Source organism: Ctenopharyngodon idella, chromosome 13, assembly GCF_019924925.1.
Source record: "Ctenopharyngodon idella isolate HZGC_01 chromosome 13, HZGC01, whole genome shotgun sequence".
NCBI classification, from domain to species: Eukaryota; Metazoa; Chordata; class Actinopteri; order Cypriniformes; family Xenocyprididae; genus Ctenopharyngodon; species Ctenopharyngodon idella.
The window spans coordinates 24456736-24477108 of NC_067232.1; the positions used below are offsets into that span (position 1 = coordinate 24456736).

The 20373-nt window shown below is 37.4% G+C and overlaps 1 protein-coding gene across 1 annotated transcript; it reads left to right on the top strand.

Annotated features, from left to right (window-relative positions):
• Positions 1–1692: 1692 nt before the first annotated feature.
• enpep (glutamyl aminopeptidase) lies at positions 1693–20360 on the top strand. The gene is made up of 20 exons (XM_051917999.1): positions 1693–2677; positions 6182–6323; positions 7401–7532; positions 7652–7772; positions 9542–9696; positions 10539–10652; positions 10774–10908; positions 11825–11890; positions 11981–12046; positions 13490–13650; positions 14150–14229; positions 14343–14479; positions 16575–16630; positions 16821–16971; positions 17148–17221; positions 17551–17655; positions 17751–17933; positions 19474–19614; positions 19695–19776; positions 19900–20360. The coding sequence occupies exons 1-20, from the start codon at positions 2055–2057 to the stop codon at positions 20044–20046; spliced, it is 2871 nt and encodes a 956-aa protein (XP_051773959.1). The 5' UTR covers positions 1693–2054; the 3' UTR covers positions 20047–20360.
• The last annotated feature ends 13 nt before the right edge of the window (positions 20361–20373 follow it).

Here is a 20373-nt window from a genome sequence, read left to right on the forward strand (position 1 = left end):
CAATGGAGTTTTGGGGGCCTGAAAATGCAAACTTTTGAAAACGGGTTTCAAAATGCACATTGATACCTTTACTGTCTCTGTGTAAACTACAAAAACGCAAATTTGTGAAAACTGTGATATTATGCGCATAAAGCCAGGGTCACACTAGACTTTGAACTAACGAAATTTCATCAGATGCTGCAAAGGTCGTGATATGACGCCACGGTCTACAGCGTCTTTTTTTATAAACATGAATGTATAAGTGAATTTTATTTTTAGAAATGTTAATTTGAATATAATACTGTTGGGACATAATGCAGCATTTACTTTTGGCCCACAGCCATTAGTCAAGTCTTATTTATTGGCCCTTCACAGTAAAAAGTTTCTACACAAACACTTTCCTTACTATATGTGTATGAATGTTAACCTGAGTTTTTAAAACCAAACATATATTATAATCAATTGTCTTCAAATATGAATAAATAAAACTACATTCGGGAAGAAAACAGGCATGTGATCTAAACTTTGCATATAGGGTTTTTGCGTATAGTCACTAACATGGAGTGACTGTATTTAGATCCCTCTATTCAAGGTCTCTGATCACAAAATTTGTCCTTTCTGATCGAATGATGTTGTGAATAAAGGACCACATACCCAGTGTTGGGGGTAACGCATTACAAGTAACGCGAGTTACGTAATCAGATTACTTTTTCCAAGTAACTAGTAAAGTAACGCAATTACTTTTAAATTCACAGGAAAATATCTGAGTTACTTTATCAAATAAGTAACGCAAGTTACTTTGTTTTCCCATTTATTAACTGACAGCTCTCCTGTCCACATGTTGAGTGGAATCGTGAGTAAATGCAGAGGCATTGTGTGCGCTGTGTAAACATGATGGTTATTATAGTTCTAGACAAAATGTGAACATGCATTTACTCATCTCACTTGCACGAAAACAGATTCAGTATTCCTCAAAATGAATAAAAACAGTGAAATGCAATCTCAGAATATTATGCAAACCTACACAAATGAAAAGTTAAATAACACAAATATACTTTATGTATTTAATCTCACTTTATTAACCAATGTCTTTGCTGCTGACCTTTGATATTCAACCATACTAATAAACAAAAATGACTTTAGATAAGCATCACATTTGTGTTTCTTTTTTTGTTGTTGAGAGTATGAACTTTCTGAACTTTGCATTTCCTTCAGCCTGAGGCTTATTCATTTTAGTTATGGTGTAAAAGCACCTTTACATTTGCCAAAAACAGAATAACTGTTTTGTTATTAAAAAACAAGCAAGCCCAGCCCAGATGAGAAAAAGTAACGTAATGCATTACTTTCCATAAAAAGTAACTAAGTAACGCAATTAGTTAGGGAGTAACACAATATTGTAATGCATTACTTGTAAAAGTAACACTGCATATACCTGCTGTAGACTTTAATGTCTGAAAATTTTGAATCCTTAATATAATGTTCAGTCCCTTAAAACCACGTCAGCTTCGCAACATTCCCCAGTTCTCTCCCTTAAGCCCCTTCCTCTCCTCATAATAACTCTTTTCACATTACTCTGTTTTCCTATGCCTCCCTCCCCCACGTTTATCTCTGATGCTTTGTGATCATTCCTCTTTGACTGCTGATTAACATATTTTGATTTATGTTTAACTGAAGAGCAGTACAAATACAGCCCGTCCCCTGTATATCACTGCTATCAGCGTGAGATTTAGTGTGTGACGAATTGCCACACTAATGCTTAAGATCACCTCCCTGTGTGAACGTATTGACAAACGCGTGGCTGTGACCTTACAGACATCAGAGCAGTTTTTTGGAGGGCGGTGAAACTTAACTCCTGCCTTAACCTCTGAGCCTCCCACAGGCTGGCCTGCATGAGTGAGTGTGGGACTGCGTCCACACATTTGGGATCCAGACACAGCTGTTTTCTCTCTTAGGAGGCAAAAGGAAGTGTAAGGATAGTGTGTGTGGGGGGGTTCACAGGGAGAGAGTGTTCTGACTTTGTTAAGTTTGAGTGTTTGTACACATTCTGACTCTGTGTGTGCGTTTGACGGCTCACAATGGAAAGTTTGGAGTTTGAGAAGAAGGAAAAGCGGTACTTAATCCGTGGGAAGCATGCTGCTATCATCTGCGGCGTCATCATAGTGACAGGTGTTGCCGTGGGGCTCGGAGTTGGCTTAACCCAGACCTCCTCATCCAAAGATGAAACCAAACCAACTCTAACACCATCACCCACAACACCGCCAGACCACCAGGGTCCCTGCAAACCATCCGACAACACAAACGGCGGATGGAACAATTTCCGCTTACCTGACTACATGGTACCGTTCCATTACGATCTGCATCTGGAGCCCGACCTCAATACGGATATTTACACCGGGAGCGTGTCCATCCATCTGAACCTGACGCAGCCCAGTCAGCACCTGTGGCTCCACATCCGAGAGACTTTTGTCACCGAGGTGCCCACTTTACAGCGCAGTGGCCCGTCCGGCTTGACCTCTGTCAGGGTGAAGGAATGCTTTGAGTACACACCGCAGGAGTACGTGGTGGTGGAGGCGGCCGAGCAGCTGAGTGTCACTGGAACAGGAGAGCACTACATTCTCACTCTTCACTTCCAGGGCTGGCTCAATGGCTCTCTGGTTGGTTTCTACAGGACCACATATCAGGAGAATGGAGTTACCAAGTAAGCATCAAAACATCTATATTGTAGAAATGTATTTTTTGTGGTGTAATTAGTCAGTATGCAAAGGTCAGAGGTATGAAAAATTATACTTGAAAGTATGTGTACTGTCGCAATTTAATGAATTATAAAACATGTATACATTACTGAAAGTGAAAAATGTTTAAATATACACTACTTTTCAAAAGTTTGGTACTTTTTTGATTGTTTTTGAAATAAGCCTCCTATCCTCACCAAGGTTGCATTCAAAAATACAGTAAAAACAGTAATATTGTGAAATATTATTGGATTTTAAAACAGCTGTTTTCTATTCAAAAACGTAATTTATTCCTGTGATGGCAAAGCTGAATGACTCTGAATACTCCAGTCTTCAGAGTCACATGATCCTTCAGAAATCATTCTAATATGATGATTTGCTCCTCAAGAAACATTTTTATTATTATCAATGTTGAAAACAGTTGTGCTGCTTCATATTTGTGTGGAAACCATGATACTATACCATGATATTTTTTGATGAATAAGAAAAAGAACAGCTCTTATTTTCAATAGAAATATTTTGTAACAACATAAATGTGTTTAATACTGTTATTCAGCATGGATGCATTAAACTGATCAAAAGTGACAATAATAATGACCCCAAACTTTTAAACAGTAGTTATTTGTTTGTCCACATTTCTTTAGATATAATGACCAAAATTGTTTCCAAATTTTTACACTGAAATGGATATCATTAGCTATAAACAATCAGTTTGTTGCATAATTTGATTGACTTGTAAGCTCAGTAAAATGGACAAAACGAGGACAGATTTACATTGTGATGGCCTGCAGAAATGTACTTCACACTTTGGAGGTCTAAATGAAATTATAAGGAGTGTAAATTATCTTTTTTTTTTCTTCAATATACAGTAGTATACCATTATTCCATTTCAGTAGTAGTACTTGAGTAAGTTCCACAAAATAATAATTGCGTGAAATACAGTTATTCAAGTACTTTACAACTCTGTGCAGAGTTTAATAGATGACAATGCAATTTAGTTATGGATTTTTTTTCTTATATGGCTGTAATAGTTACTATAGTAACCAGGTGCTCAGATAAGGATGATACAGTTCCTCATTTCAAGGCCATGAGACAACACCAAATGGTAAACTTTTTATCAGTACTGTCGTCGTTGTCACTCTTGTACTACAAAACTTTGTTACCCTAAACTTTAGGTGACATGGCTTGGTTACTAGACCCTAGGTTATCTCTCTGAACTCTAGATGACCTTTTATTGTTGCACTAATTTCAGATATTAACCAGGTTATTTTTTTAATGTATCAGTGGAAAAACTTTCTGAGATTTACTGCTTGGCTCCAACAGTGAGATCTCACTAATGCATATTACAACATGTCCCAGAAATGTCTTGCCAGCTTATTTATCTCAATTTTCTCACAATTAAATCTCAGCTCCTCTGATTTGTAACAGGGAACAGATAGACAGTCTCCAATCGTCTGAATTTAGCTCATGGTTTGGATAAGAAGGTCTGATAGCTCTGCTCCAAAGAGAATTGAATTATAGTCTCTGAGGGAGATATCAAAAATGGTGGAAAATCCCAATGAGATTACAATGTTAACAGTAGGGTAGGCGATTTTGGAGCAACTAGGAATAGCAAGCTAGCTTTAAAAGCATAAGATCCCACCCTCCCTTCAGAGCGTCTCCAAAGCCACACCAGTTTGTAAAGCGCCAGGAGATGAGAAGCGCCGTTAAATTACCTCATGTCTCAAAGCACATAACGTTACAATAACAATGAGCATATACAACTTACAGAGCTCTTACTTGTACCACCTGATTGCTGCAGATTTATTTCGGCGTTGACATAAAAAAAAAAAAAACATAAATCTGAGTCAGAGTCTGAGCTCCGGGTGGAATGTCACGGGTTGCCATCTCGTAATTACAATTACGACATGCTGTGAACGCAGCATAAGCTTGTTGTTTTGGTTCGGGAGGAACTGTAAAAGATGGCTGCTAATCAGATTTCTTGCAGCACGGGATTACATTTCTGAATAGTTGTAAAATCTTGTGTACTTTGGGCAGGAGTGGCCGGGCTATTGTCAGCCAACAGTGTGACATTTTTTTTTACGGTGATAACAGTATCATAAGACAATAACAGATAGAAATCTAGCCAACATTTTATATTCGTTATCTCCAATCACTCTTATGGGAAGTTTAAATGTGAGATGCTAGAAATGAGATCTAAATTTAGCAGGACCCGTCGAAAATCATTATAAGTGGATAGCGGGTGAACACAGAGTGAATTTTAAGCGGGAGTGGGTGGGTGCAGAATAGAACATTGCGGGAGTGGGAGGAAGCGGGATGAAAAAAAAGGGTCCCGTGCAGACCTCAACCCCTGGTCAGGGTTGCCAGGTTTTCACAACAAAACCCGCCCAATTGCTCCTCAAAACCAGCCCAATCGCATTTCAGGGGGGGGTCCCACGGTAAAAATAGCGTTCCAGTGGGTAAATATCACATTATTTGGGGTCGATTCAACCCGCAGACATGAAAAACAACCCGCAGCAACAGTGTAAAAGTAGCCCAATACCGCGGATTTGGCAACACTGGTTGAGGTATAGAAAAATATATGTGTTGACAGGCAGGTAGGACATCGTATCATTGCATTTAGACTGAATGCAGTGATTGGACGAACATTTTTTTGATCCTGAGACTTTCACAGAAGATATATGTACGTTTTAATATTTAGACCACTTCTATTAATGATTGCTATCAGGATGTGAGGAGAGTTTCAACCATTACAACAAAAAGTGTTTATAAAACAATTTGCCTACCCTACTTTTAAGTATTTAACAATGCTACACGTGCCATTTATTTTCAGTGCTTGAGTACTGGCAAGCTGTAAGTAGGGTCACAGTATGTTATCTGATTTGGGAATGGTGTGCAATTTTAACAACTGGCGCTGAACTGACCTGGACCCTCATTTCTTGGAACAAAAGCAGAAAGGTGCCAAGAATGAGAGATCTACATCTGCTTAATCTTTTTTATTCATGAAGTAATATGACTTTTAGCACTATTACTGCACTATTCTGTTTTTGTTTTCTTGTTTTTTTCAGTTTCAGATCTGAGAAATACTAAGTTAAACAAGCTTATAATAGGAAATAGTAGAGTATGCCATTCCTAATATATTATGAAATAGCAACTCATGCTTCATTTATCATGATCATATATCATTTCATATAATATCATATATGATCAACAAACAAGTCTTTATTATCTATGATGTCTAAGAACCATGAATCAAAATTGTTTTAAAATTGTTTTAAAGCATTTGGGCAAAACTCCAGAGGCCACCAAAATGTTGCGCACACAATGAGTGTTGCAGTGAGTTTAATTTCGGCCATAATCAAACTCGATTAGATGTTAATAAAAATGTGGTTGGACTTTCCCCACGTGGTTACTGGGGTAAATGTAAACCACTAGCTGAGTTTCATAAACCCTACTCTGATCTTTTACAGGAAAATTGCTGCAACAGACCATGAACCCACAGACGCTCGTAAATCTTTTCCCTGTTTTGATGAGCCCAACAAAAAGGCCACCTACACAATCTCCATCACCCATGACAGTGCATATGAAGCGCTGTCCAACATGCCTGTGGAGGTATGCTGCCCCTGCTGCTTAGGCCTTCAAAACAGTTTGGAGTTCAAACTTTTAAACCAAGAATCGAACCATCAGTTTTGCTAGTGTGTTATGTGCAAGTGTGTGTTTTGTATGGTTTTGGTTAGTATTACTCTTAAAGGGATAGATCACCCAAAAATGTACTCACCCTCAAACCATCCTAGGTGTATATGACTACCGTCTTTCAGGCGAACACAATTGGAGTTATATTAAAAATATCCCGACTCTTCCAAGCTTTATAATGGTAGTGAAGGGGGAGTGAGATTTTGAAGCCCAAAAAAGTGCATCCATCCATCATAAAAGTAATCCATACAGCTCCAGGGGGTTAATAAAGGCCTTCTGGAGAGAAGCGATGGGTATTTGTAAGAAAAAATATCCATATTTAAAACTTTAAACTATAATAACTAGCTTCTGGCAGATGACAGTATGCATCGATTTATGGTGGAAGAATAACCTCTGACCCAACGTATGACATAATGACGAACACGAAAGTGCAAAGAATAGAGCAAAAGGAAACACCGGTCACAAATTAAAAGTCTAAAATGAGAATTTTTAAAGAGAAATGTCAGAAGATTTTAATATAAGAGAAGAGGAACTTGAGTTTGTTGCCCATCCCTATTTGTTTGAACCGCGAGCGGCGTCTAAGCTTATGCTACTCCTACATCTACATCATTCACAGGTCACTCTTTCGCCCTAACTCGATCCGTACAGCCATTTACCACAAGCTAGTTATTATAATTTATAAAGTTATAATTATGGATAATTTTCTTAGAAAAACCCATCACTTCGCTTTTAGAAGTCCTTTATTAACCCACTGGAGCAGTATGGATTACTTTTATGATAGATGGATGCACTTTTTTGGGCTTCAAAATCTCACACCCCCTTCACTACCATTATAAAACTTGGAAGAGCCAGGATATTTTTTAATATAACTCCGATTGTGTTCGTCTAAAAGAAGATAGTCATATACACCTGGTTTGAGGGTGAGTAAATCATAGGATAATTTTCATTTTTGGGTGAACTATCCCTTTAAATGCATCTTTTGGCTTTCTTTCACAGAGCAAAGAGACATTGTCAGGTGGAAAGGCAAAAACCTCCTTTAAAAAATCAGTAAAGATGAGCACCTATCTGGTATGTTTTGCGGTGCACCAGTTCACATATATGGAGCGAACCTCGAAAAGAGGAATACCAGTAAGTAACTTTCGATGTTTGTTCTACTGAATCCAGGATTTACTTAATATATTTCCTAACAGTCAGAACACTGAAACCTCTGGATTTTCATTATTCATCTCTTTCTCTCCTCCTGACAGTTGCGGATCTATGCTCAGCCTTTACAGATCTCAACCGCTGAATATGCTGCAAACGTCACTACGATCATATTCGATTACTTTGAGGAGTATTTTGACATGGAATATTCTATAGAGAAACTCGGTAAATCAGCAGATTCATTTTCCCAATTTTTAACTGTTTATCATATTAGGGGTATCATCATCATTATTAATTATTACTTATCATAATTATCATGTTATGGGCCAATTGCATGATGCTCATTTTTTTCTGGATCTATTAATTTATTTTTTAAAAATCATACATATAATAACTTAAATACTACTCTAACATGATTAGCCTGTTTTTAATTTTTGAATTAAAGTTTATTTTGATATTCATTTTAAGCTTTCCCAATATCATAATGAAGAAAAAAATTCTTAAAAGAAACCCTTGTTAAATAATTACTGTAAGTGGGCATAATTTTTTTGTGATTATGTCTTAGAATTTTTTTTTTTTTAACAGATGTATTGCTTCTTCTTATTATTATTTCAAAGACTTGTCATGTGGTATGACCAACAAGCAGATTAAAAAAGGTCAAATGCCACAAAATGTCAAAAAATATAAAAAAAATGCCATAAATATATATTCATAAATTTAACGTTTTGGGGGAGTTGTACCACATGACATTTTACAATGTCATGTGGTGCAACTCCCCCGAAACGTTATATTTATGAATTAATCATTCATGATATTTGTTTAAAAAAAAGTTTTTAGTTTTTTTCAAAATCACATGTAACCAAAATTAATACACAGAGTACATTTTTAAGAATGTGTTTTAAACAAGTTTAAAGGGGTAGTTCATTATGATTTCACTTTTTTATCTTTAGTTAGTGTGTAATGTTGCTGTTTGAGCATAAACAACATCTGCAAAGTTACAATGCTCAAAGTTCAATGCAAAGGGAGAAATTTTCTTTTAAAGAATTCACTGTTTAAGGACTACAACAAACGTCTGGTAGGGACTACAACAAGCTTTTTCCCAGGTTGGTGACATCACTAACCCTAAAATTTACATGAACCCTGCCCCCGAGAACACACAACAAAGGGGTGAGGCCATATTATTGCAATACAGTACATAATGCAAATGCAATTGCATGTCATAAAAGCAAGATGACAATATAAGTTATAACCGTAATTAAACTAAATTATACCTGTTCTATCTTCATGCAGCATATATTCTCTGGCTCTGTAGGCATCTTACAACAGTTCCCACATGGGCGATTTATAGATTATCGTGACAGAATAAGCTAATCAATAACTTTAAGATATCCCACATCAGCTACATAAATTCATCAACTAACCATTCAGAAATGTCCTGTTGCATTCTACATGTTGTCACTTCTTCTTGAGTCTCTCCATCATTGTCCGACTCCGGTTTGAACATAAAAGTCTGAACAGTTTCTGACATTTTCAGTGAGTCTGCAGGAGGTAATCGGCGCTGCTAACACTATGTGCTAACACCAGCTCTTGAAACCCCGCCCTCTGCTTAGGAATTGCAGCTCATTTGCATTTAAAGAGACACACACAAAAACGGAGCGTTTTTGCTCACCCTCAAAAAGTGGCAAATTTAACATGCTATAAAAAATGATCTGTGGGGTATTTTGAGGTAAAACTTCACATACACACTCTGGGGACATCAGAGACTTATTTTACATCTTGTAAAAATGGCATTATACCACCCCTTTAAAAAAAAAAAAAACTTTAAAGGCTCTTATTTGTCATTTACCCTTTTCCAATTTGAAATAGCTGTACAAACTGATCTAATCAAAAGGCACTGATTCATGACATATAATTTATCTTATCAACTGATTCATATCATGTCCATCTATGTTATAATTATTGTGACAAAAGTCTGTATTCTGTCTCTACTGCAGATAAGATAGCGATCCCAGACTTTGGGACAGGAGCAATGGAGAACTGGGGGTTGATTACTTACAGAGAAACCAACCTGCTGTTCGACAACAAGGAGTCCTCTTCAGTCAACAAACAGCGAGTGGCCAGTGTCATTGCGCATGAGCTTGTTCACCAGGTTACTAACCCCATCACATATCTGATCTACTGTAATGGTATAATCACTGAAAGAGTATGAGTTGTGAAGCTAGATAACCTTAGCATCATGTCCAGACTGCAGATTTTATATAATTTTTAGCAAGCAGTGTTTGAAAGCACACTACAGGTGCTCTGTCCAGGACACTGCGCAGAACGAGGACAATCGCAATCAGTCACACGTCAGAACGGGCCTTGGCAGAACACCCTTTGCTGAACATGCATCTCATTTTACTGTTCCCTGTAACTGCATTTTTTTAATCAAAAAGGCTGAATTTATCAAGCCGAGATTACCATAAAGATTACTATCACACAGTTACATATTACACCCTCTCAGAAGCATCCAACGCGGTGATGTTTTTTAGGATAATGACAGCAGTCACACTGCTTACTGATAAGATTATCTTTTTATGGCCAGGTCCAAGGCTGTTGGAAGCAGTCGGAATCCAAAAAAACAACCCAAAGTTACACAGGGCTAAAAACGTCATATTATAATACAACTGTAGAAACCTTTTATAGATGTTCTAAAACCATAATGTAATTTAGATAATTTGAAACTTAATTCCTTACAAAGACATTCACTCAAAGCAGAGTCTTTTGTTCAGCCTTCATCATGCTGACTGCTGATTCTGCTGACTTTGGTTGCATAGTTCGTGTATTGAATTCTTGAAATATGTCTTTGCCACATATATCTGACTAATTTTTTTTTAACTTTAAATAAACACATTTTATTAAAGGCACTGTTACAGGAACAATACAGGGCTGAATAAGCATGAGGTATTTGGGGTCTACCGTTTAAGGAGCTGTTTTGTCTTTAATCTGCAGTGGTTTGGAAATATTGTAACTATGGACTGGTGGGACGACTTGTGGTTAAACGAGGGCTTTGCCAGCTTTTTTGAGTATGTGGGAGTGGAACAAGCAGAGTCTGAATGGGGAATGGTGAGCACATCCCTGAATCATTCAAATATATTCCTTAATAGGCAATATCTCTCTGAAACCATCTAATTGAGGCTGGATGTCATGTTTATGCCCAATTCAACCTCTGCATTCAATTCAACAGCGCGACATCATCCTTGTCAATGATGTATATCCCGTCATGGTTGATGATGCTCTTCTCTCCTCCCATCCTATTATTGTGGATGTGTCCAGCCCTGCTGAGATCACATCCGTGTTTGATGCCATCTCATATAACAAGGTAAAGTCAGTGATGCTGATCTATTAAAGGATTAGTTCACTTCAGAATTAAAATTTCCTGATAATTTACTCACCCCCATGTCATCCAAGATGTCTATCTTTCTTCAGTCGAAAAAACATTACGATTTTTGAGGAAAACATTCCAGGATTTTTCTCCATATAGTTAACTTCACTTGCTACCAACGGGTTGAAGGTCCAAATTGCAGCTTCAAAGGGCTCTACACGATCCCAGACGAGGAATAAGGGTCTTATCTAGAGAAACGATCGGCCATTGGCCACAAAAATGTATATACTTTTTAACCACAAATGCTCATCTTGCACTAGCTCTGCGATGCACCACGATGAAATCACGATGGAGAGGTCACGCGTGACGTAGGCGAAAGTACCAATCCAGTGTCTACAAAGCGAACATGCAAAGACTAAGTCAAATGCCCTTTACAATAAAAATTTAAAACAATGATGTCGGACGATTTTGTAGTTGGAGGAGAAAATAAGATTTTCACCCTACCGCAGTACTTTCGCCTACGTCACGCGTGACCTTTTCCAACATGATTACGTAATGCATGGCGCAGAGCAGAGCAGTGCAAGATGAGCATTTGTGGTTAAAAAGTATATAAATTCTTTTTTTTTTAGAACATGACCGATCGTTTCACTAGACAAGGCCCTTATTCCTCATCTGGAATCGTGTAGAGCCCTTTGAAGCTGCAATTTGGATTTTCAACCCGTTGTACCCCAGTGAAGTCCACTATATGGAGAAAAATCCTGGAATGTTTTCCTCAAAAAACGTAATTTCTTTTCGACTGAAGAAAGAAAGACATGAACATCTTGGATGACATGGGGATTATCTGGAAATTTTACAACTCATCCTGTAACTCTTTTTGCTATGAATTGGTTGCTCTAATCTCATTCTGCTTTAGGGCGCTTCTATTTTACGTATGCTGGAGGAATTTCTTGGCCGTGACACATTTAGGGATGGATGTCGAGTAAGGCGCCTCACTTTTTACACTTTTTACAATGACTCCACACTTATATCTTAAATAAAATATCTTTCTTTCTTTCTTTTTTTACCACAGCGATATCTGAAAGACTACCCCTTCCAGAATGCTAAGACTGCAGACTTTTGGAAATCCTTGGCTGATGTAAATAGCTTTAATTGGTCATATCTTGCCATTTTAATGATTTTATATATATATATATATATATATTTAATGCTACACATGCTGTGACACTATTAGTAATAGACTGTTAGGTTAGGGTTAGTAGAATAAGTTAAAACTAGGGATGCACCAATACCATTTTTTTAAGGACCGAGTACGAGTACTGATACTTTTTTTCTAGTACTCATCGATACCGATGCCTATACATTTATTAATTTCTCTCTCTCTCTTTTTTTATTTATTTATTTATTTTTGATGTTGCAGTTTTCCAAGCACAACACAGTGAGACTAATGAATGTAGGACAGCTTGTTTATTATTACTCTAGTGAAAAAAAGTAATAATTTTTATGTGCTTGTCACAAACTTAAAGAACAAAAATTTCACAGTGTCCAATAACCTTCAAAGGGCATAATTACCAATATATATAATTGTTGTTATATAAAAATAAATTTACAAACAAATTACAAACAATACAAAAAATACTATAGAGATACAAATTAAATAAACTTGTTTTTCAGATACAGTGGTCATTATTTACCATGTATACATTTATTTAACATATTTTGTTGTTTTATTAAAATTAATGACAAATATAGGCTACGGTCCCTTTAAGACCGAATCCATGGATACTGACACATATCCTGTTTTCACCCAAATGTTTACGTCCACTTAAGCCATAACCGACTGTATTTACGTGAGATACTCCTCACGATGGACATTTTGACAACTATATGTGCATTTGACCATTCAGGCGCGAGGAGAACTGGGATCGCGCGCGAGAGAGAGCACTTCTGGTCTGTGTCATTCAGCGCGATTCCGCCTATTCGATAACGAATTGTGATTGAAAGCATGCAGTTTGCAATGTGTGTGTTGTCATCATCAATTTTGAAGTATTTTCACACCCCTGAGGCTGACATTGTTTCTGCTGCTGCCGTCGGTGTCTCTGTGCACGGAAAATTCTGTAAGTTACGTCACGTGAGGTATCGGTCTTTGGTATCAGGGGTAATTTTACGAGTACGAGTACAAGTACAAGTACATGAGCTTGGTATCGGGCCCGATACCGATACTAGTATCGGTATCAATGCATCCCTAGTTGAAACATACTTGCAAAGTTACTTATAGTCAGAAGAATGTCTGTTGGGGAGCATCAAAATAAAGTGTTAACAGATATTAAGCAGGCAGTCTACTAACACTCTAATGACTGGTAGTTGACATATAGTTGCAAAGTCACATATAGTTAGTAGAATGTCTAAAGCGGACTATTATAAATAAAGTGTTATATATATACATATACATATATATATATAATGAATGAAAGTTGGAATATATTTTTTATATTTATAAATATGTATGTTTTTATAAATGTTTTCTGCACACTTGTATTATTTATTTATATATATATATATCTCTTGGGTCATACTTTAGGAGAGTGGCTTACCTGTGGCAGACATTATGGACACATGGACCAAGCAGATGGGTTATCCTCTTCTGCATCTGACCAACACAGCCACTGAAGCTAAACTCACCCAGAGCAGGTTCCTCCTGGACCCCAATGCTGATCCCAGCGAACCCACCACTCCCCTGGGGTGAGCCTGATGATATTCCCACACCAAAATTCTGGAAACTGGAATTCAATAATATTACCACTAGGCCAAATATTGTGTTAGCCATACTGCCAAGTGACATGCATTTGCACCAAAATACTGTTTTAACAAATGCACAGCATTTGACGTCAACAACAAAAAACATGGAAAGCGTTTTTGTTCTCCCTTTTAAAAGTTAATAACGCAATGTATTTTTCTCTTCAAATTCTGCACAATTATTGGTTTATTCTTACTGTTCACAATCAGAACAAACCTACAACTCATTTTACGGTCACAACCCATGAATTAAAAAGCACTGCTCTATAGTATTCTTTACATACGTCTTTATCTCATCTGACCCCAATAAACTACAACATGATTACATTTAATTCTCACTATTCTTCACAGGAAAAGATAATGAACTGAACTCACCTCTGATTCTTCTTCTCTCATTTGGTACACTGAAAAGTTCATTAGTTCACAATGATCTCTTGTCCCACAGATACAAATGGACCATTCCTGTGAAATGGAGCGCACTCAACTCCAAAAGCGGTTCTTTCTTATTTAACAAAGAACAAACAGGTTAACAAGATCATATGCTTAGACCTTTTTTTTTCTTAACTGAGGAATAAGTTGTTTTAATTGAGGTATTCTGCTGTGTAATTAATTTCTGTCATTGGCCTGTGTTTAATTAGAGGCAGTCATTTCTGGATACTCCCCTGATACCGATGGTCTTATCAAAGTCAACAAAGAACACATGGGCTTTTATCGAGTAAATCACCACGACAGTGTGTGGAGCGCTATTGCCGAGCAACTTTTCACAGATCATACGGTATTATCATTGATATTTCAGAACTAACTAACAGAACTGTAGCTACAGAGAGAAAAATAAGAGATAATGTTCATTTTCAATGACCGTGACCGTGCTCACCAAATAAACAAATACGTTTACATATACTAATTTGAGTTGAAATTATTTTATATTCATACCTGTATGCTGGGCTGTCGCCATAGGGTTTCCGGAGACTGGGTATTGTTTATTGTTTCGGTAGAAAGCGCGGTTGAATCGTTGTTGAATTAATCACTTTTTTCCCGCTTTAACGACAATATGTATAAAGCTTCCGCTAAGAAAAAAGTAGCCCGCTATAACGTACAAAACAATAAGCCTAGCAACAAGAGAGTCGGACACTGTAAAAATGTTACAGTAAAGTAAATTAAGTCGCCTGAGGTAATTTTTACTTACAGTCATTCATTGAGATGCTAGATGTGAGAGACAGGAAAGTAGCGCTGGATGATCTGCAGCTTTACGACGGAGCGATATTGCGATTGACCAATCAGAACAAAGATGTTCTGCAGAGAGCTGTTTGATAAAATATATCATAAAATGCATTGTTCCTGCCCTTGATTCTGATTGGTTGAGCCGCGTTCAAAGCCGTTGTAAAATTCCCGAAAACATACAGCTGACCGCATTACATAAGTATCGCTGCGCGCTGTTGCTGAGTCTGTCTTAGCAACCACTTTAGCACCGTAAACATATGTTTGTTCTCTATTGATTTTGTTCATTGAAGCTTACTGCATTATGTAGAAGAGTATAGAGCACCTCAGGGATGATGTGTTTTTGTAGGCCAACCCTGAAGTTAGCGGCGCACGGGTTCCCTCGATCGAAAGCCAATGCATTTTTACCATAGACTTTTGGAAAATCTCAAAAAATAAGCTCTGTGTTTAACAAAGGGTTTTGACACTTACACGTTTTGTCTATCAAGATAATCTTTACAAGTTAACACAACATTTATACATTTTGAAGCCTAAATAAAGTCGTCAGATATAAAAAGCTAACAGTAGGCTATAAACGGATTACAGCACACCATGATCAACGTCACCGCCACCAAGCTTCCTCAAACTTTATTTAAAAACATGCTCGCTGATTATGATCTGCACTGTGTATGAATACTTATCCACTTTTTCATGAGAAATGCTGTCCAAATGTCCTGTTTGTCATGATGATGTCTAAAGTCCCCGCCAAAGGAAGTAGTCCCTTTTAGCAATTTGTTAGCAACCGCCGTTTTTAAGACACAATAAAGGTTTAAAAAATCACAAGCGGGTTATAACTGGTGTGTTTTATGTCATAGATCAAAACGTGAAAATATTTAGAGGCTTTGTGAACCACAGACCTTATTTCAGGCAATTTAGCAAAAACCCATTCAAAAAACCCACTGACTTCGGGGCGATGGAACCGGAAGTCCTAAAATGCTAACTAGCTTCCGGGTTTTGCCTACAAAAACACGTCATCCATGAATTACTCTATTGTGAGAGAGATATCGAGTGACCGAGTGTATAATCTGCATTCAGATTTAGCATTTTCCTTCAGGCCTATTTATAAAATAGAAAATAAAAAGAGTATTAAAAATCCGCTTGAATGTCCGGTGCGATCTCGTCCTTTTAACATTTAACGGGTTTTCCCGTGCCCTGCTGACACTGACAGCGCTAGTCAAAGCATTTGTCATTTGCATCTTGTTCCATGTTCACAACAAGTTTCAATATAAAAGTCTTTGCGACTGAGTGACTCGCTCATAAAGACAATCTTTGCCGCCGTCTAATGGCGTAATAAATGTAACTTCTGTTGCTGTTCACGGTCAGGGACTATTTTTTCCAATGGAAGGAAGCCTTTTAATGATTTTACTTCATGAAAGTTGCATTGATACATATTTTTTGGCTTTAATATTTGTATTGTGTGGTAACCGTTTTATAAAAGCAATAAGCCCTGTGAAGCCGTGGTTTACAGTTAATTTATAAAAGCTAAGGGGGTTTTAGGCACTCCACTCTGCGTCGTGCCTAACAACGCCCCTTAGCTGTTGTAAATTCACTGTAAATCACGGCTTCTTGGGGCTTATTGCTTTATTAATTCACATGATGTTTATCTTTTTTAGGTGTATAATGCAACTGATCGAAGCAGCTACATTGATGATGTATTTGCATTTGGACGGTGAGTTACAAACATGCAGAACGCTTATTCTTTCAATCTTGACTTGTTGACAGTAAAAAAATAAAAATAAAAAAAAAATGAATTTGAGATGATTTTACATAGCACAGCTTTTTATGGTTATAGTGGAGGTCAGAAAGTAAGGATGATGAAGTCATGCTTAAAAGTGCTGCCATTTGTTTTGCTTTAACAGGGCAGATATTGTCGACTATGGAAATGCCTTCAACTTAACAAGATATCTGGCCAATGAAACTGAGTATATTGTGTGGGATCGAGTAGCTACTTCTATCTCCTATGTCAGAGACATGCTGGCTGATGATCAAGAGCTGTACCTCAAATTCCAGGTTGGGCCCAAAGTCTTCACTGCCTTCCAGAGCATGACAATAGTCCTAATGAAAAAAACATGTGAAATGTTATTCCAAGCGGGAGATTTATAGCTGATATTTTTTAAACATGTTTGAAAGAAGTTACTATTTCATATCTTCTATTTTTCATATGCTCTGTTTCAAATCATATTTAGAAACTCTTCCGTGACCATGTGCAGAAGATATCCAGAGTTCTTGGGTGGAATGATGAGGGGTCCCAAACACAGCAGTGAGAATTTTTTTGGCAGAACTAACTAAAAAACTCCTTGACACATTCTTGGATTTATCAGTCTTGTAAAACTCAAGAGATAAATGCTGCATATACTGTATATACACACACACACAAACAAGTGCTCAATAGTTTGCATGTGTGTGTACGTACGCCCATATACAGTGGCGTCCAAAAGTCCAAGACCACTAGTGGAAATTCTAATTTAATACAAAGTTTTTCAAAAATTAATTTTTCAAAAAATTAAAAGTTCTTTTTTTTCCCGTTTTCAGTTGAAACGGTGTGTAAACAGCCCCTGGATTTCTTTTTTTGTTTTTTTACCTGTACAGACTGCTGAGGGAGACCGTTTTAGGCATTGCATGTCAGATGAATGACCAGGAAACTCTTGACCAAGCCTCTGACATTTTCAATAAATGGATTGATGGAACAATTAGGTAATCACATTCATATATAAATTCCTCACAAGATTTATAGTGGTCGACTCAAGAGTCAGTGTATCAAAAAGGCTCTTTCTCTGATTGGGGAGCAGCAGTGTGGCTGTCAACTTGCGGTTGCTGGTGTACCGATACGGAATGAAGAACTCGAAATCAGACTTGGAAAGTCGGAGCTGGGAAATCATGTTCCAGAGATATCTCTCTGCCTCTCTTGCCCAGGAGAAAGACAAGCTGCTCTATGGCCTGGCTTCAGTAGAAAATGTCAATCTCCTTCATAGGTAATCTCCCTCTTCCTAGTGCAGTATTAAAGTTGAAATGCATGATATTGATTTTACTGTGAGTGATTGTTCCACATATATGCTTTATTTTTTAATGAAAATATCATAACTCAGTCATCCTGTGAAAATGACAGACTTCTCTCTGGTGACGTATGCTGGAGTGCAACGCCCACATCTCAGAATTCAATCAACAACGATGCATGGAACCAATACATTTTTCTTTTTTGATAACCCATTATTTTTGGATGTACATAATATAGTAGAAAAGATCTGTCACTACTTCCATTTCATTGCAACTTTTAATGTAAAGTGAAAATACTGATAGTGCTTCAGATTCTTGTACCTACAGGAACACTTGACTAAGTCATAGCCTAATTGCACACACACAAAAAAATCATTCTCCTTTTGCTTCTCAGATGAGATTTAGTATGCTACCACTATTTATTAGATGAACAAAATGCCCACATGCTTTGATCTCTTTGGCCCTGTTCAAAGACTTTATATATAGAAAGACGGTGCACTCTAAAGTCATCACATCACTGCAGGTGCCGTTAGAAGCTCCGGTTCCTGTAGAAACAGTCTTCCTATAGGAATGCATGCTTAGGACTGCGCATGCACATTTGCTTGATCCAGCCTGAAAAATACTGTTTTTTTGTCATGATTTAAGAGTTTATGAAAAATTTATGAGACTGTTGTTGTCGGATTTCATTGGTGATTTCAAATATGAAATTTAATCGAAAGCTTGGCGAACAGCTTTGGAGAATTTGATGTTTCCCCATTTAAAGAGATGCGAGCTGCACTGTTTCAAAGATGGCCGCCGAGTGAAATGACTTGTCTTAAAGGGACTTTGCCCTGTATTAAGATGCATTTTGGCTGATCGGATCACAAGTGGATGATGCTAAATACAGGTGTAAACAGGTGTAAAACGTTTTGAGCTTGTCCACTTTCGACCACTTCCAGAAGTAGTCAAAAGCGCATTTGACCGCATTGCTTTTGTAGTGGAAACACTCATATTGTCGAATGTGTTCGAACAGCCACAAAAGACCGCCTACACGTAAACATTATGGGAAGCGCGCCAGCCAAATGGGATTTAAACTTTGTCGGCTGAAGATCCAAGATTGGTTTGAAGATAAAAAACATACCAAACACAATGTTATCTCACCATTCCTGATTTCTAACACACACACAGCGTTTGACGTGGTCTTGCGGCTCTCGGAGCAGAAATGAAAGCTGATGCTCTCTGTATTTTTTTCGTCATCTTCATATATAACGGTCACGTTCATATGTAAATTGCGCAAGCTTATTTCATCCATTAGATCAAAAGATCTGAAAAAGCCCTTACATTTACCCATAGACTCTCCGCACAAAGAAATCAGGACAGAAGTGGTTGAAAGTGGACAAAAGAGACAGATTAAAACACCAGATGTAAATGGGAATGTGTCCATTTGTGATCTGATCGACCAAAACGCATCTTAATACCAGCTGTAAACAGGGCAGCACTTAATAATTCATTTGTTCAAATGTTTTTCTTTTCTATCAGGTTGCTTGAAGCCACTAAAAATGAAAGCATTGTGAGGAGTCAAGATGTTTTTACTTTAGTGCAGTATGTGTCACGCAACGCATATGGCAAAGCCATGGCCTGGGACTGGATGACGCTCAACTGGGATTACCTAGTGAACAGGTTAGTTCATCTAACAGTGGAAAGGAATAGGGAAAATCAGTGTTCTTCTGTTGTTATATATGATCTCATGTCTGTTTTAGATATACTATCAATGACAGAAACTTGGGCCGCCTGCCCTCCAGAATTACTGGTACATACAACACTGAGCTGCAGCTGTGGAAGGTGAGACACAAAGGCTGTGTTTGGAATACTAGCTTACTACTACTTACTGGATTTTTGAATTTTTAATGCAGTTTTGTGTAAAATGTCTCAATGTTTGACTGTCACAAATTGTTTTCTTTCTAGATGGAGCACTTTTTTGCCCTGAACCCGAATGCAGGAGCAGGTGAGATGCCCAGGAAGCAGGCAATAGAGACTGTGAAGAACAATATTGAATGGATGCAACGGAACAGGGAGGAGATCCGGGTCTGGCTGGAGAGCAATGTGTCCTAGTGCTGGAAGGCATCAAAACTCCCACTAAATTTCCCACATCCCACTAAATGTATAAATGAATTGCTCAGGGCAGCTTGAAAATGAAACTTTAGCTAAGAGACATAATTAAAAACAGCTCTCATGACAAAATAGTCTTGGATTCTGTTGCTATGACAGTTTTAAAACATATTTTCTTAGGCATTACAAATCCTTAGGCACTGTACATTTTCTTTATTTAATGTTTTTCAATATACATCAAATTAATTATTTGTAATGTGTAAATGTGAAATAAATGTCATAAAGGATGCTTATAAATTCAGAAATCTTTAAAACAAGTCATTGTGTAAT

Excerpts from the sequence above, each read along its gene's own strand:
- enpep (XM_051917999.1), top strand. The coding sequence starts at position 2,055 with ATGGAAAGTTTGGAGTTTGAGAAGAAGGAAAAGCGGTACTTAATCCGT. Across the intron at positions 10,909-11,824 it reads ATGCCATCTCATATAACAAG|GGCGCTTCTATTTTACGTAT; the intron begins GTAAAGTCAGTG and ends ATTCTGCTTTAG. Across the intron at positions 11,891-11,980 it reads CATTTAGGGATGGATGTCGA|CGATATCTGAAAGACTACCC; the intron begins GTAAGGCGCCTC and ends TTTTTACCACAG.